This window comes from Pezoporus flaviventris, unplaced genomic scaffold, assembly GCF_033815535.1.
Source record: "Pezoporus flaviventris isolate CSIRO_AGI_PZ_B2104156 unplaced genomic scaffold, CSIRO_AGI_Pfla_v1 ptg000025l, whole genome shotgun sequence".
Taxonomy (NCBI): domain Eukaryota; kingdom Metazoa; phylum Chordata; class Aves; order Psittaciformes; family Psittacidae; genus Pezoporus; species Pezoporus flaviventris.
The window spans coordinates 32285202-32305442 of NW_026892573.1; the positions used below are offsets into that span (position 1 = coordinate 32285202).

The following is a 20241-nucleotide window of genomic DNA, read 5'->3' on the forward strand; positions in this document are numbered from 1 at the left end:
ACAACTTGGGAGGATGATGATACTCATCAAGTGACTCAGCTAGAAAATAAGCTCTTGAAATTGTCCTTTAGAACAGGAACTACTGCTCTTTCTTGCTGGGAAACGCTACAGGCGTCAAATCCTTCAGGTTCTTTCTGTGCCAAGCTTCCTGTGTGAATGTGGGGCTCCTTGTCACAGTTGTCAGAGGGCCACTGCAACTTCTTGTCCGGTTCTTACTTAGAGGTTTTGTCCTTCCATTGATTTATCATGCCAAGTTTATACCAAGGCCATCATATGCTGGAGGGAAGGGATGGGATCCAGAAGGGATGGACAGGCTGAAGAGGTGGGACTGTGTGAACCTCATGGAGTTCAACAAGGTTCTCCCCTGGGTCGGGGCAATCCCAGCACAAACCCAGGCTGGGGGAGACTGGATGGAGCAGCCTGAGGAGAAGGACTTGGGGTGCTGGCTGAGGAGAAGCTCCCCATGACCCGGCTTCAGTGAGCGCTTGAGCCCAGAATCCCCCCCCCCGTGTGCTGGGCTGCACCCCCAGAGCGTGAGCAGCAGCTCAGGGAGGGGATCCTGCCCCTCTGCTGCGTGAAGGGGAGACCCCCCTGCAGCCCTGATCCAGCTCTGGGGCAGCAGCACAAGAGGGACGTGGAGCTGTTGGAGCGAGGCCAGAGGAGGCCATGGAGATGCTGCGAGGGCTGGAGCAGCTCTGCTCTGGAGCCAGGCTGAGAGAGCTGGGCTGGGGCAGCCTGGAGAAGAGAAGGCTCCTGAAGGGGAGACCTGAGAGCAGCTCCAGTGCCTGAAGGGGCTGCAGGAAAGCTGGAGAGGGGCTTGGGCCAAGGGCCTGTAGGGCCAGGCCAAGGGGAATGGCTTTAACCTGCCCGAGGGGAGACTGAGCTGAGCTCTTAGGCAGAAGCTCTTCCTGTGAGGGTGCTGAGGCGCTGGCACAGGGTGCCCAGAGAAGCTGTGGCTGCCCCATCCCTGGCAGTGTTCAAGGCCAGGTTGGACACAGGGGCTTGGAGCAAGCTGCTCTAGTGGAAGGGGTCCCTGCCCGTGGCAGGGGTTGGAACTGGATGAGCTTTAAGATCCCTTCCAACCCAAACCACTCTCTGATTCTTTGCTCTTCCCCTCTGTATCCAGCACTCCAGCTCTTCTCTGATATGTAGGTTTTCATTCATAATCACTTTCCAAATACCAAGTTCCCCCAGTCCTTCCTCCAGCCCCAGGGCTCTTTGTCACCTGCATGTTCTGGTTTTGTGCTCCTTCACTTCAGTCCTGTTTTAGTGTTCAGCTGTGAAACTGTTCATTTTGGCAGGGCAGATAAATAGAGGTGAAACAGGGTCATGGTTCTGTGGATGGTGCCCACAATCAGGTCTCTAATCTGTGGTTGTGCAGGTGTTCAAGTTACAGCTTTTCTAAGCAGATGTTGGGATTTCCATGTGTTCACACTTCATTTCAATTTTCAGCCATTCCCAAATTTCTGAGAAGTGGGGCTGCTGCATGGGACATTCCCTGGAATGCTGCAGTACCTGGAATAGTACTCAAAGGGTGTTGGATGAAGCTACGTAAGAGCTGCCCTTCAGGAAAATGCAGGACTCCAGCTGGCTGAACTCCACCAGAAGCCTTATCATGGTACCTACAGTGACTCATCCCATCTGACTCATGCCTCTTCCTCGGAAAGGCTGTCTTTGGGTATCTCACAGATGGCACCATGGTGTGGTTATATCTGATCCTTTGAAACAGCTTTTCTTTGCAAGTAATGTTTGTATGTGTTATTATCCCTTAGCACAATGTCCTGGTGTTTTCTGCACCACTTAAGTGTATTCTCTCAAGGTTTTAGAGAGCTGCTGTGTTACAACCCAGAGATGAAGGGTTCATATCGGTTTGAGACTATCACTCGGATTTAGAGGGGTTTATGTGCTTTCCATGACACTGTTTTGACCACAACCTTTGCAGAATGGCTCTTGGGCAAGAAAGGGTCCATGTGTTGTTCCTTCCCTTATGTGAGATCTAAAAGAAGGCACAATGTGATGAAGTTCTTACAACAGTTCCTGAAGTGAGTGATGCAGGTCCCACTGGAACAAGGATGACATTTCACAAAGGAGATGTAGTCTGTTTGATTTAAACAACTCAACCCCAAAGCAGTTATACCTCCCATTTGTTACCTTTGGTGTGTTACAAGTTGGATTGGAAGTGTTGTAATGATTCTTCTTTTGTCCCACTTCAGTGAGCTCTTGTCAAGAATTCTCTCTACATCCTGAACAAAAGTAAGTTAAAGTTATGCAGGTTCAGTGTTAGGCAGTGTTCAAAGCCAAGTTGGACACAGGGGCTTGGAGCAAGCTGCTCTAGTGGAAGGTGTCCCTGCCCATGGCAGAGGTTGGAACTGGGTGAGCTTTAAGGTCCCTTCAACTCAAACCAGTCTGGGATTCAATGATGGAAACACGAAGGTGAATTTAAGTTAAATATTGAACAGATTCACACAGATACTCAAATATTGAATAGAACAGTAGAAGAAATGGCATCTCGGTAACATTTAGGGTCCCAGCTCTTTATTCTGTGTCAAGAAACGCTCATGGGCCATCAGAAAAGCCATCGTAGGTTATATGGTCATAAATTCTGATCATAAAAGCCCTTGGCTTTACAGCTTTGAAAGTGTGTTTGCACAGAGGGATGGAAATGCTTTGAGAAAATAAAGATACATGCAAAGAGCAGAGAAAGATACTTGAAAAGTTCATTTCTTCAAGCGTCTCCTCAACAAATGACAAATGAGGATGCTCCTGGCAGTGGGCACATAGAGTTGCATTAGTAATAACTGGGTTTGTGTTTTTCAAAGGTCATGCTGCTCACTAGCTTCTAGAATTGATGTTCTGCGAGTTTGCCACTTGGTGGTGCCAGATTGATTCATAAATCACAGATGTGAGCTGCGAGGAGACGGTGAAGCTGTATCTGAGGAGCGTACACAGAGGGAGGTACAATTTGGGTGGGAAACGTTGATTCTGTGATGGTGCTGATGCAGTCGTACTCTGCAGCAGCTCTTTCCTCCATCCCTCAACCCCATATCTCCAGGCCTTAATCTGTCCCTGCAGTACTTACAGAGTAAGTATTTAGGATAAAGCTTCTGGAGTGTTTCAAGCAGAGGTTGGATTCAGTTATGTCTTGGTTGTGGGGCAGAAGACGGCTTTGGGTTTATGGGGGCAGCTGCAAGCGTGTTGCTTGTGGTAGTACTTTTGTAGGTGGCTTCACTGGTATAGTTCTTGTCCAGTTGGTTGAATTCTGCCACAACTTGTACATCTTTATCATTCATACTTATTTCCTTGATATAAGGAAGGACGATGATCATCGGAAGTGCAAATCCAATGGGATTAAATTAACCTTCCCCCATCCCTCAGTTGTGGGGATGCTTTTCAGCAGAGCTCAAGTCACTCTGTTCGATCAGAATGTCTCTGTCACAGTGTTTTGGTGTTATTGGTGTTTAGCGTTGAAGTGTATTTGCACCAGCCTTCATAACGTCTTTGTTTTTTCTCTCTCTTTCTCTCAATGCTGCAGTTCCAAAAGAATTGGTGGAGCTTCACTTGAAACTGATGAGAAAGATTGGCAAGTCTGTCACAGCAGACAGATGGGAAAAATATTTGATCAAGGTACAATATGCACGTTGGATGATACTGCAATGCTGGAGTGTGGTTGGGATGACCTATGAATGAGCCTTGGGCTGTGTCGTGGTCAACACTGTGCAAGCCCAGGTGTTAGTTGTGGAAGATCCCAGCTTAACTTTGAGTAACCAGACAGTATTTCTGCATGTGCAAGAGTGGACACCTTCATACCTGGTAGTAAAATACTTCTTTGAGCATTAAGACCCTAAATAAGGAGGTTTTGTAGTCTGCAAACTAAGTCTAGCAGAGATTTACACAGTAACAATTCACTTGTCTATCAGTCATCTGGCTATGATTTTAGTACTGTGATTTGGTTGGTATTTACCCAGGAACTCACCACACAGGTTTTGCAGCATGTGTTAATAATAAATGAAAGTATTGTGGTGATTGATATCTGTGCACTCAAAAGGATGAAAATGTAGTTATGTATCTATAAATCCAGCATCCCCTTGTTTTGTATTGGGAGTTTAATTGTGGCTCTGCCACTGATGGCACTTTACATGCATAGTTTTCAGTTTAAAGTGTTTACAGTGCTTCAGAAAATAGAAATAGATACTCAAAATTAACGGGTTACCATTTCCCCCTTGGGTATGTTCTATATGTCTTTTAATCCGCAAAAACATAGTCTTAGTATTGTCTGTGCAGCCATGATTGTGTCTTACTTAGAAACACAGCATTATGGTAAGACCGATGACACAGATAATGGTAAGTGGCAAATCCAGGTGCCTTTTGGTCCCTTAAGTGCTGTCTCTAAGTTTTACAGAGCCAGGGATTCATCTTGAGGCTCATGCAGTGTTAAGATGGTGATGCTTTTAGGACTGGGATTATGTCAGGAATTAACCTTCTGAAGGGCCTGGGGTTAAATGTAACCTCTTAACCAGTTGTAAAGCATTCATAATGATGTTTTAGAAGAATAATGTAATAATTTATGTAACTTGTGTGTACTTCACATGTTACTGCAGTTACTGAATTGTGTTGAATTCCTTAATACACTAAAAAGCCATTGCAGCAAGCTGAGAAAAACAGAGTCTGACGTATGTCGTCTGCTGAAGCAACTTAGCGCTTGTGTGGTGAGCAGAAAGCAGAGGGATAAACCAAGGTTACAAGCGAAAATCTTCCTTCAGCAGGCACTGAAAGGATGGGAAGTGGTGAGGAAACCCTCCCAACTCCCCTGTGAAGACCAAGTAAGAAATTCCACTTCATTTAACAGTCTCCAGAGCTAACTTGAAGCTTAGTCTAGGCAGTGGTTCAAAGAAACATTGAAGAACAAAGGAATTTGAATGTAGCTAGAGAGGTTTGCTAATGTTGTCCTCATTTCAAAGGGATATAACTAAATTAGAAAACCAATGGAGTATTGGGAAAAGCCACAAAAACCGATCCGTTGGGACCCATTTTGGAACCATTGGGAGCACTTTCCTAGATGCCTGCAGGTTGCTCACTGTATTATTGACATACTCTAATGTTGACCTGCTTTTCCTTTGCTAAAACCCACTAATGTGTTGCTTTGATAAAACCGGGGTTGATACATTCTCTGTGTGACTGGTTTTGTGTCTTAAGGTGGAAACTTTAAATGCAGAGCATTCAAATTTACATGCTCTTCATATTTATGCACATAAATAGTATTAATATGGGTTTATATACCAGCTCTTTATAGATGTGCTTCATTTGACTGCCATGCTTGCGAAGAGCATGATAAAAACAATGTTTCTAAGCTGTGGCTGGTATTTTGACTGATGACTGCATGTTAGGGTAGGAAGGGAACACTGCAGCTGAGTCTTTTGATGGTGAACCACCCAGCTTGGCTCACCAGCATCCTCACAAGTCTTGTTTGGAAGAAGATGGCTCTAGGATCTAAATAAGCTGTACTTACAATAATATAAAATGCTTATCAAGCAGCTTGGAAGAAAATAGCTCTTCTCCTCTGTGCAAGGAGTGTGTATGGGCATATCTTTTCAAGACTAGGTTGGACGAAGACTTGGGTGATATGGTTTAGTGTGAGGTGTCCCTGCCCATGGCAGGGGGGTTGGAACTTGATCTTAAGGTCCTTTCCAACCCTAACTGTTCTATGATTCTCTGATTCTCTGTGGGGCTGAGGTAGAGAAGTGGCTTCTCCTAAACATGTGAACAGTGAAGAGGAACTGTTCAGTTGAGCTCTTCTTTGGGAAATGAGCAGTTGAGCTAATTCAGGTTGTGCTGTCTCCTGGCAAAAGGCCTTACAGAGGGCTGGAGCAGCTCTGCTCTGGAGCCAGGCTGAGAGAGCTGGGCTGGGTCAGCCTGGAGAAGAGAAGGCTCCTGAAGGGGAGACCTTAGAGCAGCTCCAGTGCCTGAAGGGGCTGCAGGAAAGCTGGAGAGGGGCTTGGGACAAGGGCCTGTAGGGACAGGCCAAGGGGAATGGCTTTAACCTGCCAGAACAGGGGAGACTGAGCTGAGCTCTTAGGCAGAAGCTCTTCCCTGTGAGGGTGCTGAGGCGCTGGCACAGGGTGCCCAGAGAAGCTGTGGCTGCCCCATCCGTGGCAGTGTTCAAGGCCAGGTTGGACACAGGGGCTTGGAGCAAGCTGCTCTAGTGGAAGGGGTCCCTGCCCGTGGCAGGGGTTGGAACTGGGTGAGCTTTAAGGTCCCTTCCAACACAAACCAGTCTGGGATTCTGTGACTTGGCCTTTGTCAAGCATATCCTGCAGTTTTATACAGATGAGGTTTACGTGGACTGCTCCATGGCACATTCAGCCCCAAAACTGGCACGTTTTGAGCACAATGTCTTTTCTGGCTGTTAAAATTCAGGTGCCTGTAGTCCCACCCAGGCCTTGCTGGTTTTGCTCTTTACAGTGAACATTAGGAACATGGCAATAGTGTCAGATGCCATCGTAGCTGCTTTGGAAATACCCTGAGAGGTGTTTCAGGTTCTCTTTAGCTGGATGGGATGGCTTTGACCACTCCTTCGTGTGCAGAAGCTCATGCAAGCAGCAGCTCTTTACCACTGTGAGAAGTCCCCTCTCTGAAGGCAGAGATTAACATGTCATCAGAGCCTGACTCAGTGAGATCCATAGTTCAGGGTTGTGACAGTGCTTGTCAGGAGGAAGCACAATCATCTGGGGTTTAATTGTCAAAACGTAGTCTTTTCAGGTTGAACAGATGCTTCAGCAGCTCTGATGCCTCTGAGCTTCTGCTTTGACAGCCACACACTTCCACTGCATGTGAAACTTCTCATTGCTTTCATACTTGATGAGTGAGTAATGAGCAGTGACTGGCACATGCCCTCAGCAAGGGATTGATATACAGCTCCCAGTGTTCCTCATGTTACACAGCTGAGAATGAGACAGAAAGCAGAGTAACCCCATTTTGTGAGTGAGGAGGGATTGTTTCTTGCTGTCAGCATTGGCTTTGCATCGGAGAAGTGCTCACATAAGGCTCTTTTGGTGCAGGAAACATGGCCCTCCAGCAGGATTCACTGTGACCTGAGAGCACTCTTCACAGTTCTCTGTAGGCCATAGTTTAAAGTCAGAGCATGATTTATGAGGTGGGTGAGCTGATCTGAGTGCAGGCTTACCCATGGGTCACTGAAGAAAAGGTGGTGGTACTAAGGCTAGCAGAGGGTAGGTAGCACAGCCTTGGGGTTATAGCCCACATGGAGTTTTACAACGTGAATCAACTGAGCTCTACTGGTGGGTGAAATTCAGGGTTATTTCGGCAGCTGTGTCCAGAGAAAGGTGCTTTCAGGTGTGATTTACAGGTTTCCAGGTAGCTTAGTGGCTGTATCTTGTGTTTAATAATCTTTTAGTGGTTGGGAGACCACAGCCTTGACTGAGTCCATCAGGCAGGGCCTTACTTCCTTGCAGGCTGAAGGGCAGCAGCAGCAGCTCGTGTGCTAATCTGAACAGTCATTCAATAGAAGCATTTGAGAATAATCTTCACTGGAGATTGATCAGCTTTTGCCTCCTTCCAACTGGTGTTTCCCCTGGAATAGCCTCGCCAATAGCCTCAACTGCTGAACAGCTCTTCCCTGTTCATGTCTGAATTGTTTAGGAGGAGAGGGGAATTCCTTCTGCACCATGACTGCTGGAGCTTCTGCTGAGTCAATCTGCTTGTACTCTCCTGCCACTTTTTTTGTTTGGTTTTTCCTTAAATTGGTGTCATTGAATTTATTTGCTTGAAGTAAACAGAAATTGGCCACACTTCTCACTCTACAAGTGCCTGAGAGGAGGATGGAGCCAGGAGGGGCTGGGCTCTGCTCCCAAGGAACAAGGGATGGGACAAGAGGAAACGGCCTCAAGCTGCACCAGGGCAGGTTTAGATGGAGCTGAGGAACAATTCCTGCCCCAGAGGGTGCTCAGGCATTGGAACAGGCTGCCCAGGGCAGGGCTGCAGTCACCGTCCCTGCAAGTGTTCACGCCCCATGGAGACGAGGCCTCAGTGCCATGGGGCAGTGGTGGCCTTGGCAGTGCTGGGGTGAAAGTTGGACTGGATGAGCTTAAAGGGCTTTTCCAACCCAGTTGATTCTCTGATGATTCTGTACATTAAAATATTGATCAAGCAGCTTGAACCCTGGTTTATTTTCTAAAGAATCATAATTCCACAGTGCAGAGTGAGTGTCAGTGGCATTTATCTGCAGTAGAGGGATAGGGCTCAGGTGGCCCAAGACTCACTGAGTGCCATAAAGACGTGTAATAAGAAATGTCTACTCAAGAGAGTTTCTCTTCTAAATAGACAAGTCAGAAATAAAAGAATAGGAGCTTTGGCACAGCAAAGACAAGCATATCTTCCTGGTTCAGAGCTGTGCTGCCTAATTTCAGAGCTTTAAAGAGCCTGGTGGTGATCACAGAATCATAGAATCATAGAATAGTTTGGGTTGGAAAGGACCTTAAGATCATCCAGTTCCAAACCCCCTGCCATGGGCAAGGGACACCTCACACTAAGCCATGGCACCCAAGGCTCTGTCCAGCCTGGCCTTAAACACTGCCAGGGATGGAGCATTCACATCTTCCCTGGGCAACCCATTCCAGTGCCTCAGCACCCTCACAGTAAAGAACTTCTTCCTTATATCCAATCTAAACTTCCCCTGTTTCAGTTTTAACCCGTTACCCCTTGTCCTATCACTACAGTCCCTAATGAAGAGTCCCTCCCCAGCATCCCTATAGGCCCCCTTCAGATACTGGAAGGCTGCTATGAGCAGCTATGATCAGAGCCTCAATGATCTATTCTCTCATGGAGACTCATAAGTGCTTGCCAAACAACCCCACTTTTGTTTTCTTTGAGGCTTTCTGGCCTGCTGTCTGAAGAGCTCATGTGTAATTGTTACTGAAACATGGTACTGTTAATACAAAAGCTTAAAGTTGCTTTCCTCCACTAACCCTGGCACTGTTGTGATTTTGTTTGTGACAGATATGCCAAGAATTCAACAGCACGTGGGCTTGGGAGATGGAAAAAAAAGGATACCTGGAAATGAGCGTTGAATGCAAACTGGGGATTCTGAAGGTACTCATTCATCAGCTGAGGTGCTGAAGGACTTCTGCCTTGCTCACTTAAATATCTTGGAGCTTTGGCTTTCTCACTCACTTCAACAGCTTGCATATTTAGCTTGACTGAGCCATAAGTAGATACATTAAATATAGATCTCCTCTTGTGCCAGGCATCAGATTCATCCGAGTGGAATAGGCCCAAACTGAACACTGCATATTTTTTGCCCTCTGTATGGAAGCTGGTTTGCACTCACTGTTCTGTCAGCATCTCTGTGCCTGTGCAGTGCACTTGAAGATGTTCATTAGCTTGTTGAGTTCCAAAGCCAAAGATGGGCCTTCCAAGTCCTGAGGAAGCTCTCAGGGTTGCTTCCAAGTTTGGGGATATGGCTCGTTGTAGAATGAGATTATTTGGAGTAGGAAAAAGAAAACGGTTACAAATACACTTTCTAAGCTGGAAAAATAAACCCAAACCCCAAAACTTCTTTCATTTCAAACCAGCATGGTCTGGAAAACACCCCCCTGATAGCTCAAACTCACAGATATGATAGAAAGAGACCTAAAAAGAAGCTCCAAATTTTCTTATTTCTGTCTGTATTTTGACATTTGAGCAGTCTCCCTCATCTCTCCCTTTCCCAGTATCTCTGTGAATGTCAGTTTGATGATAACCTCAAGTTCAAGAATATCATTAATGAGGAGGATGCTGACGCCATGCGCCTTCAGCCCATCGGTCGTGACAAGGATGGCCTCATGTACTGGTATCAGCTGGATCAAGAGCATAACGTCAGGATGTACATAGAAGAGCAGGATGACCAGGATGGATCCACTTGGAAGTGCATTGTTAGGTATTCCTTTTTTATTTCCCCTTTAGTTTTCCTTATTTGATAGGGATTTTCAGCCATTTGTGACTGTCTCAGAAATCTGTGGTAATAACTCCATTTCTCATGGAGCAGGATTCCTGACGGTGGGATTCTCTGCCTTCACATGTATGTGTTGGTAACAGCCAATGTGTAATGTGTTCCTGCTTAAGGTATAAAGGAGATACGGAAGGGCAGCAGGATACAGGAGAAGCTCCTGGCAGCTTCTCACAGCAGCCACCACTGTAGTCCCCTGCTTTTGGAAATGTCACTTGAATGATGTGGTTGTTCCTGTTGGAGCAGAAAACTGCAACTTCCTCTCCACTGAGAGGGCAAAAGCAAGTGGAAAGCAGTCAGTGAGGATGGGTAAGAGGATAATACAGAAAAGAATAGTAGCAGCTCACATCCAGACTTGAGAGGGCTTTAGCTGAGATGGAAAAGGTCCTTCCCCCAAAGGAGTTTCATTTTGGTATGGATAAACTGGGAGGCTTCTGACTATGAAGGATCAGCCACTGGTGGGACAGGCGTTTTGCTGTGGTTGTGTGTTTGGTTTTCAGGGCAGGGCTCAATTAAGCAGATGGTGTTTGTTTATTTGTTATGAATCCCTTTGGGCTGAGCAAGTGGCTTATCAGATAATATGGGGTTTAATTCTGTCATCTAGGAACCGCAATGAGCTCGCTGAGACCCTGGAGCTGCTGAAGGCACAGATTGATCCTGCCCTGTTGAAACCCAGCAATGCTCAGCAGGAGAATTCATCCCGTGAAAGCCCCAGCATAGAAGATGAAGACACCAAAAAGGGTGCAGAAGCATCTACACAAGGTTTTCTGCCTTCTTTTCTCAAGTTTTCAGTGTTGTGCTATGGCAATGTAAAGAGTTCTCAACTTCCTGAAAAGTTGCTGTGTTAGAGCAGGACTTGTTAAAGAAAATCAACCCACAGAACCTGTTTCTGTTCAAAGTAAATCCAGTAAATCACCAGGTTGGAAAAGCCCTTTAAGCTCATCCAGTCCAAGCATTCCCCAGCACTGCCAAGGCCACCACTGCCCCATGGCACTGAGGCCTCGTCTCCACGGTGTGTGAACACTTGCAGGGCCGGTGACTGCAGCCCTGCCCTGGGCAGCCTGTTCCAATGCCTGAGCACCCTCTGGGGCAGGAATTGTTCCTCAGCTCCATCTAAACCTGCCCTGGTGCAGCTTGAGGCCGGTTCCTCTTGTCCCATCCCTTGTTCCTTGGGAGCAGAGCCCAGCCCCTCCTGGCTCCATCCTCCTGTCAGGCACTTGTAGGCAGTGATCGGGTCCCCCCTGAGCCTTCTCTTCTCCACACTGAACCCCCAGGTCCCTCAGCCCTTCCCCATCACACGTGTGCTCCAGGCCCTTCAGCTCCGTTGCCCTTCAGTATTGAGTACTTTGAAATGATAAATATTTCTGCAGGGTATTTTGTGCATATTTAGGCTCAGGCGTTTATTTATGAGGAGTATTTTATTTTTGCTGTACGTGCTCATCATTGTATGTTTTTGGGGGGGCATTGAACTATTGCCAAACTTTACATGTTCTAGCAACATTAAAACTTAAAAAGAAAAATACCTTTGTGCAATGCCATGTTTGAAATCAAGACATCATTGGGTGCACTGCTTCCTTTTCCTTTTGAGTTTGAATCAAGAAAATACAGGTTATATCCTCCAGTGTTTCACAGTCAACATGATTTTTCAAGAATCATAGAATCACAGAACGGTTTGGGTTGGAAAGGACCTTAAGATCATCCAGTTCCAACCCCTGCCACGGGCAGGGACACCTTCCACTAGAGCAGCTTGCTCCAAGCCCCTGTGTCCAACCTGGCCTTGAACACTGCCAGGGATGGGGCGTCCACAGCTTCCCTGGGCAACCCATTCCAGTGCCTCACCACCCTCACAGTAAAGAACTTCTTATATCCAATCTAAACTTCCCCTGTTTCAGTTTGAACCCGTTACCCCTTGTCCTATCACTACAGTCCCTATTGAGGAGTCCCTCCCCAGCATCCCTATAGGCCCACTTCAGACACTGGAAGCTGCTCTGAGGTCTCCACGCAGCTTCTCTTCTCCAGGCTCAACAGCCCCAACTTCCTCAGCCTGTCTTCATACAGGAGCTGCTCCAGCCCCTGATCATCCTCATGGCCTCCTCTGGACTTGCTCCAACAGCTCCATGTCCTTCTTATGTTGAGGACTCCAGAACTCAACATGAGTTTAATTGTAATGATTTAAAATACTCAAATGTTTTAGAAGTGAAGTGGTCCTTGGCTTTCGCCCCTGCATTGCTGTTATTAGCAAAGAACCTTTATTCCTTCTTTATTATAATGTCATTGCACATATATATTAATGGGCCTAATTTGTTGCTGTGTGCGTTGCTTTTAGCAAGGATTTGTCAACCTGAAGTACTTAATTTTGCAAGATGTGCTCTGTTCTCAGGTTATGGAAAGCTAAAAGCTGCTTATCCAAAGTAACTCCACCCCAGTTACAACCTGGTGTTACCAAAATGCAAGATGTTTTCACAATCAGAGAGAAGAATTAAGGATTTCAGTGTGTTAGGATGTGTTCCTTCTAAACCTAAGTTAATTTGGTATATGAAATTAGCCAAAGCCTGTCTTGGTTCTGGGTATCAAAGGGAAAGGCTTGCTATTTTATTCTCATTCTTTCTAACAAACAGTGTAGAGCAGAAGAAATAAAACATCTAGGTAACACTGAAGTGGTTGTGGAAGCATTAAAAGACTAATGTAGAAATGGCAGGGAATTGGGATGCGCTCCAGCAGGTTTCTTTTCCAGTCTAAGGCTTTTCCAGTGTGTTACTCTGCATTTAAGTGACAACACAACCTGTGTGGTTACCAACACTGCAGAATGAATTCCAAGTACTGATCTTGCCTGTGTCTCACATCATGTTGATGCAGAATCACTCCTGGGCACTGGTCCCGTGTATGGAATGAATGATGAAGTGATGGATACATGCACAGTCACAAAGCACTGCTCAGAGCCTCTCAGTTGAGAAGCTTTAGTGTTTCTTCCTAGTAGTCCAAACACCTCACACAAAGCTCTTCCATGGTACAGTGGAAACCTACTGGAAGTCCTGATACCCGTTTGATCTTTCCACTTCCTAAATCATAGAATCAGAATGGTTTGGGTTGGAAAGGACCTTAAGGTCATCCAGTTCCAACCCTCTGCCATGGACAGGAACACCTCGCACTAAACCATGTTACCCAAGACTCCATAGTGTTAAAGCAGGAAGATCAACTGACCCAATGCTTGCATCTGCTTTACCAGCCTGAGGAATCGACTCAAGTGGTGCTGAGAGGCCTTGTGCACCAGCTAAGTCAGTTTGTGTGTCTGAAACGCTTTATGAACAGTTTGGGGAGTTAAACTATAGCCTGTGGCTGTTTAACTGCGGACAACTACAGCTGTTGAGTTTTGGTGTAGAGGAGATTTGGGATTCTGGTGCTCCTTGATGAAGTTTGGGAGAAAGCCTGAGGTGAAGGGAAGAAATGGTTGAACAGAGTTGAGGAAGAAGTACATGAAAAGAGGGTGGAAGAAGTTGGACACAGAAAAATGACCTCAATTCTCACCATTACGGACAAATGGCTTTAAAGAGGCAGTTTTTCTGTTACAAGGGATCAGAGCGGGAAGCACTCCTCTGAAAGGGAAAAGACCAGCTTTGAGCCTTCGGACTGTTTCTGCTCCGGGTTTCATCTTCCACTGCTGTGCTGGCTGCTGAGACTTACATGAATGCATGCTTTGTATTTGAAAATGTTACCAGCTCTATTCTTCCTCCCTACACATAGAATCCAGACTGGTTTGGGTAGGAAAGGACCTAAAGCTCATGCAGTTCCAGCCCAATGCCACGGGCAGGGACCCCTTCCACTAGAGCAGCTTGCTCCAAGCCCCTGTGTCCAACCTGGCCTTGAGCACTGCCAGGGATGGGGCAGCCACAGCTTCTCTGGGCACCCTGTGCCAGCGCCTCAGCACCCTCACAGGGAAGAGCTTCTGCCTAAGAGCTCACCTCGGACAGTTGAATGTCTTCTCTTTTCTCTGAACGGCTCGGGGCTGATTTCCATGTGGAATTTCACTTGAAGACCATGGATTCCTCCACCACGTTCTAGTTTGTGAATGAATTCAAGCTGATGCTCCACGTGTCCCTTTTGTGTACCCTCTGAAACCATTGCGCGAGTGTTGAAAGGACTGGGATGGCTGTTTAAAGAAGGTTAAATGCAGAATTCTGCTGCTAGCTTCTGCAATTTCGGTTTATTTTGGTGTATAATTAAGCTGAACTGTGATTCTATAGCTAAAAATTCACATCCCATTCATTTAATGACAGTGTTAGACCAGGCAGACCCCTGGGTATTCAATGAGAGAAGATTCATTGGGGGGGGGGGGTGTGTCTATTGTTGGGTGTTTTATATCTGCCTTGGTTTTGATGGGTGCTCTTTGTGACCCTGTAGGTCCTGTGGGTGATTCATAGTTGTTTTTCTCTGTCAACAGAAAATCAAGTGAAAATCAAAGAAGAGAAAGAAGAGGTAGAGGAACAGGTGATGGAATCAGAAACACTCCCTCTTCCTGCGCTCAAAGAAGATGAAAACACCCTGAAAATGGAGAAAGTGGAAGAAAAAGAAATCATCAAGTTGCCAGTAATAGTAAAATTAGAGAAGGCTTCAGAATACGCTGAAGAAAAGCAAACTGTCAAAGAGGAAAGTGACTCCTTCAAAGAAAACGTCAAGCCCGTTAAAGCCGAGGTGAAGGAGAACAAAATAGAGTCAAAAGACTTAAAAGAAGTCAAAAGCTGCACGGATAAAATGGCAGTGCACGAGCCTGAGAGGTTAGAATTTTGTGTTAATGTCAAAACTCCCCAAGAAATAGTGGAGAAGTCAGTGGAAGAAAGTGAGAAGCTGAAAAATGACCAGCAGGCCAAAATACCGCTTAAGAAGCGAGAGATCAAGCTGACGGATGACTATGACAGTCCAATCAAGGGGCCTCTGTGTAAGTGTGTGACTCCAACAAAGGATGTCTTGAAGGAAGAAGGGAAACCTGAAGAAGAAGCTTTTAAGAGAGTCCCTACAATCACTGCTTTATGTCCTGATGGGAAAGTGCTGGTGAATGGAGAGGTGAGCTGCGAAAAGCTAACCCCAAGCGTCATACAGAATAACAAGCCGGAGCACTCTGCTGGTGCAAAGGAAGAGAGCAGCTCCTTGAAGGAGAAAAATGGGAAGAGTGGGGAAAAGGGGTCAGAGTCCCTGAATTCTGTTAGTAGAATCATCAAAACGGGTGAGGTGGAGAAGAACGCAGTGGCTGTGCCGAAGGAGATCGGGGCTGCGGGCTCCGAGGCTTCTAATCAGAAAGTGCCTTTAAAGGAGGAATCGAGTCCTGCGGAGAAGGAGCCCCCTGACAGCACAGCCACTGACGTGGTAGTGGAAGAGCCTTTGAACCCTGAAGCCTGTGCCAAACCAAGTGAAGAGAAACCAGCCACAAACATCAAGCAGGAGAGACTCTCGCCACCCAAAGAATGCTTAGAGAAGGTAGAGAAGTCCCCACCTGCATCTGCTGCTGCAGAGCTGCCCAACCCAGCACTAACTGATGAAGAGCCTTTGAAAGGGAAAGGTGAGTCTGAGGAGAGAGCTGCCTCTCCAAAAGCTGCTGCCACACCCCCTGCGCCTGCTTCTCCTGCTGCTTTAGAGAGCTCTGGTTTGGAAAAGGAGGGCTCTGAAAGTAAAACGCCTCAACCTGAGCAGAGCAAAGAGGAAAGATCCAGCCCTGAAAAACAAGAGGAGGAGCCAGAAGCTGCCAAGCCAGAGCCACATAGATCAGATGATGCCCATGCTTCGAGTCTAGAAGACTCCTCGGAGAGTAAAAAGGATGCTCCAGTTCCTAAAAGCAAGTTTAAATATAAGCTAGTGTCTGAAGAAGAAAGCTGCACGACAGATAACAAAGAAATCACTTCTGAAAGGCAGAAAGAAGGGATTAAATTAACCATCAGGATCTCCAGTCGGAAGAGGAAGGCAGAAACGCCGCCAGAAGAGGTCAGCATCGGCCGCACGTTGAGGAGATCTCCAAGGATATCCAAGCCCACTCCAAAGGTTGTGGAGACTCGGGATCAGAAAGCGGACAAAAAGCGACAGGAGGAGGAGGAGGAGAAACCTGCAGCAGCACAAAAACCGGAACGGAAAGAAGATGCAAAGAAACAAGAGAAGGAATCAAATTCCAAGGTTAACAAGGTAATACCTTGTTTTGTTACCCGGCAGTAAAGAACACCCCGAGGCTTACCTGTAAGAATATGCACTTACGTAGGAGTATTGAGGATTATGTTCCTTTTGTGAGCTTTAGAAGGAAAGTAGCTTTGCACTCCAGTTAGTGGAGTCAGCCATAGCATCATAGAATCATAGGGTGGTTTGGGTTGGAAGGGACCTTAAAGCTCATCCAGCTCCCACCCCTGCCACGGGCAGGGACACCTTCCACTAGAGCAGCTTGCTCCAAGCCCCTGTGTCCAACCTGGCCTTGAACACTGCCAGGGATGGGGCAGCCACAGCTTCTCTGGGCACCCTGTGCCAGCGCCTCAGCATCCTTAATGTAAAGAATTTGTTCCTTATATCTAACCTGAACTTCCCCTGTTTCAGTTTGAACCCATCACCCCTTGTCCTATCACTACAGTCCCTAGTGAAGAGTCCCTCTCCAACATCCCTGCAGCCCCCTTCAGACCCTGGAAGCTGCTCTGAGGTCTCCACACAGCTTCTCTTCTCCAGCCCCAACTTTCTCAGCCTGTCTTCTTATGGAAGATGCTCCTTGAGAGTTTCTTCCTGCAGGGAGATAGGAATTTCTCTCCGTGCATTACCGGGTTGCATTTGAAGGCTCTTTGACAAGACACTTTGTGCAGTGCTCTGTGCTAAATTCAGCTATTGTGATGGAAATGAATCTGTTCGGTGTAGACACAAGTATCATATGTGATCTGTGAGAGCTTCCTTCGTGCTTCCCTTTGCTGTGTCTCGTAGAGAAGCAAAGTTCGGTGGACGGGTACGAGGACACGCGGCCGGTGGAAATACTCAAGCAACGATGAAAGCGAGGCCTCAGAGAGTGAAAAAAACTCGGAGGAGGAGGAGGAAGAGGAAGAGGAGGAGGAAGAAGAAGCTGCCCCTGCTGATGACGATGAGCCGTGCAAGAAGTGTGGCCTTCCCAATCACCCTGAGCTGGTAGGCTTCTGGGGCGAGCTGCTGTCGGGTGATGTGTGGATGTGGTGGATTGGATTTGGTGGTGTCGAAGGGGCATCGTTCTCTGGCGTGGCTCTTGAGAGAATCCTCTCTAGGTTTTAGGTGGTAAACTCCTGGTAGTAAATGAGTTTGCCTTTAATAAGAAGGGATTTATTCTGATTATCACCTCTCAATTGTTGTCTTTTGTGACATGTAACACAATTTAATCCATTGAGAATTAGCCTGGGTGAGGCTTTGAGCTTGTGCCTCTCAAGTGAACGCAGGGGAGACAACATCAAAAAGCCCAGCAGTGTAAAAGTGTGTCCTTTCTAGTGTCTTCTGACATGGGCACAGCTCCATAGTCATCCTCACTGGATAGAGCTGCACGTCACCCTGGCTACTGGGTACAGCAAAACCCCATACAGGAAGAGCACCGTGAGCTTTCACTCTTCCTGGTACACGTTTCTCATTCATCAGTGGTAGCCATCATCACAAATTCCTCTGTTCACCTGGGAAATCCTAATGTCCTGCTATAAATCCACAAAACAAGCCTACTCTGAGGGGTGTGACAGATATCCTAGCATAGCTGAGACAAGGTTTCACCTTTAGGAGTTAGACATAAATAGTATATACTCACACAGCTTATACCAGCTTAAATGGAAAGGGATGTCTCCAGTTATACCCAGGTAAATATGAACTTCCGTAGTTGCCTGGTTCTTTATGCCCCTACTTTGTCTCTACTGTCGAGGACATAAAATCATCCTGACTTGAGGAATAACCAGGTTTCCTTTGTGTGGATATGAGTGCACAGGGAAAACAGTTCATACCGCTTCGTGTCCAGATGGAGTTTTCCACTTCATCTGGGATCTTGAAAGCATTACCACATTCCATGCCATGCTACAATCTACATAGTCCAGTAGTACTAAGTGCCTGAGAACACATAAGCAGAGGAAATCTGGTGTTAAAATGGAAAACTGTGATACATAAACTGCCCCATAAAACCCACTCCCGGCCCTGGAAGCCTCCAGTGAGAGGTGATACAGGATTCTGGGAGGTTTTGGTGCAGTCCAAGCTATTTATGAAGTGCTTCTGTGTTGGCTGCAGAAGTGGTTCTGGAGCTCGTTACATGTTGTGGATGCCAAAAGATGCTCATGGCTCGTTTTGTTTCCACAGATTTTGTTGTGTGACTCCTGTGACAGTGGGTACCACACAGCCTGCCTTCGCCCTCCCTTGATGATCATCCCTGATGGAGAGTGGTTCTGCCCACCCTGCCAGCATGTATGGTTCCTGTTCAGCTTCACTCTTCTGCTCTTCAGCTTTTATCTGTCTTCTGTTAAAACATAGGTGGTGATGAGTGGTGGGGATGGTGATGTTAGAGAATCACAGAATGGTTTGGGTTCGAGGGGACCTTAAAGCTCATCCAGTTTCCAACCCCTGTCACGGGCAGGGACACCTTCCACTGGAGCAGCTTGCTCCAAGCCCCTGTGTCCAACCTGGCCTTGAACACTGGCAGGGATGGGGCAGTCACAGCTTCCATCTTGCCCATTATTAAACCTGACTTCTGTGAGGTGGTTTTCCCTTCCCTTTCATTTTCTGCTCGTGGTGACTGTGGTGCTGATGGGAATTTCCAACCACGCTGGTCTTCTCCCATCTTTGGCTCAGTGGCCAAAGCAAGCAGCTCTTTCTCAGTGCCGGTCCTTCTTCAGAGACATATGCTCAGGAGCTGGGTAAAGAAAGCTGCTGTTTCTAATGAGTCTCACAGCCTAGTTTGCCTCTGCTGGCAAAGCCTAAATTGTCCTTGTCAAGTAACACACAAGCATGAACATGTTCTTGAAGGTTAGAAATTGCTTCTGCCAAAAGATAATAGGTGCATGGGTCTGGTTTCATTTAAAGGACATCTAAGCCAGCCAGACTTGCAGGGGTAAGGCAGGGAGTGTGTGTTCCTGTTCTTGGTAAATTGATGGAGAACCATTGATGCACATGTTCAGAGTAATCTGCCTGATTCCCAAACCCCTTTCCTTGCTTTTAGGAAGATCCCTTGCCAAAAGCCCTGTAAAAAGCCACACTGGACGTGACACGATGTGGTGCCACCGAGCAGTGATTTTTAGTTGTATTTAGGAGAAGTTTAAGTAATGATAATCTTAACTGTATAATAGTGTTTTCTTTACCCAGTTTGGGATGGCAGCTGGTAGTTAGAGCATCTCCCTGCTCTGTTGGTGTTTAGTGATTTTTAAGAGGAGAAATGACAGGTTTGTAAAAGCATGAAGATCATCCTTGGAAAGGGTACGATGAGGGCATTAACATGGAACAAAAGACAGTTTGTCCATGAAAAGTCACTTTCATACTCAAGGACCCATATATAAAGTGGTGTAGTAAGATATTTGGTAACAAAAGGACCCTGAAGTGTATTTTCACTTTTTATTGTGCTGTCCACAGTCTCTTGTGTTCTCCAAAGATTAAGATAAGGGCCAAACAGGTACCACTGTGTGTGCATGTTATGTATGGCTATGAAATCCTCTGTGCCAAAGCTGTAAATACCAACAAAAATGAGGTGCTGATTTAGAAGTGTTGATTCCAAACCTCTTGCTTTAGGCACATTGCTTCTGACAGTAAATGCCAGTTACTGGGAGGATGCATGGCTGTAGCAGCTCATGGTGGAGCATAAGTGCTTTAGGGAGATGGTCTTTGTTGTCCTCATCGAAGAGGTGCCTCCAGGGTAGCAAAGAACTCACCCTTCTTCCAGATGAATATAGAAGTAGTGACTGAGCCATCTGAACATGAAAACAGTTGGTATGAACGAAACTCATATTGTGTTTAAATCCCTCAGAAATTACTCTGTGAGAAGTTGGAAGAACAATTACAAGATCTGGACGTGGTCTTAAAGAAGAAGGAGCGTGCGGAGCGCAGGTACTGGTGTGTGGTTGTGTTGACAGCGAGTGCTCTGCAGAGGGGTGGTAATACCTGAATGAGCTGTGTGAAACAGCTGGGAAGTGGTAAGGCCAGGTTTGACTTCCCAGTCGGTGGTGGTGGTGCAGTGCTGGGAATAGGCCCAATAATTGGGAAAAACAAGCAAATACATTTGTATTTAAGTTTGTTTAAGGTGCCAGAAC

The 20241-nt window shown here is 46.5% G+C and overlaps 1 protein-coding gene across 2 annotated transcripts in view; it reads left to right on the forward strand.

Moving 5' to 3' along the window:
* The window catches only part of RSF1 (remodeling and spacing factor 1), a 57970-nt gene that overhangs the window by 20674 nt on the left and 17055 nt on the right, over positions 1-20241 (forward strand). Inside the window, exons 2-9 of one of the 2 annotated variants that reach the window (XM_061458069.1) lie at positions 3533-3624; positions 9013-9105; positions 9726-9931; positions 10605-10762; positions 14439-16165; positions 16937-17134; positions 18305-18409; positions 19959-20038. In XM_061458069.1, the coding sequence (XP_061314053.1) occupies positions 3533-3624; positions 9013-9105; positions 9726-9931; positions 10605-10762; positions 14439-16165; positions 16937-17134; positions 18305-18409; positions 19959-20038 (2659 nt within the window). The other variant, XM_061458070.1, reaches the window with a different exon arrangement.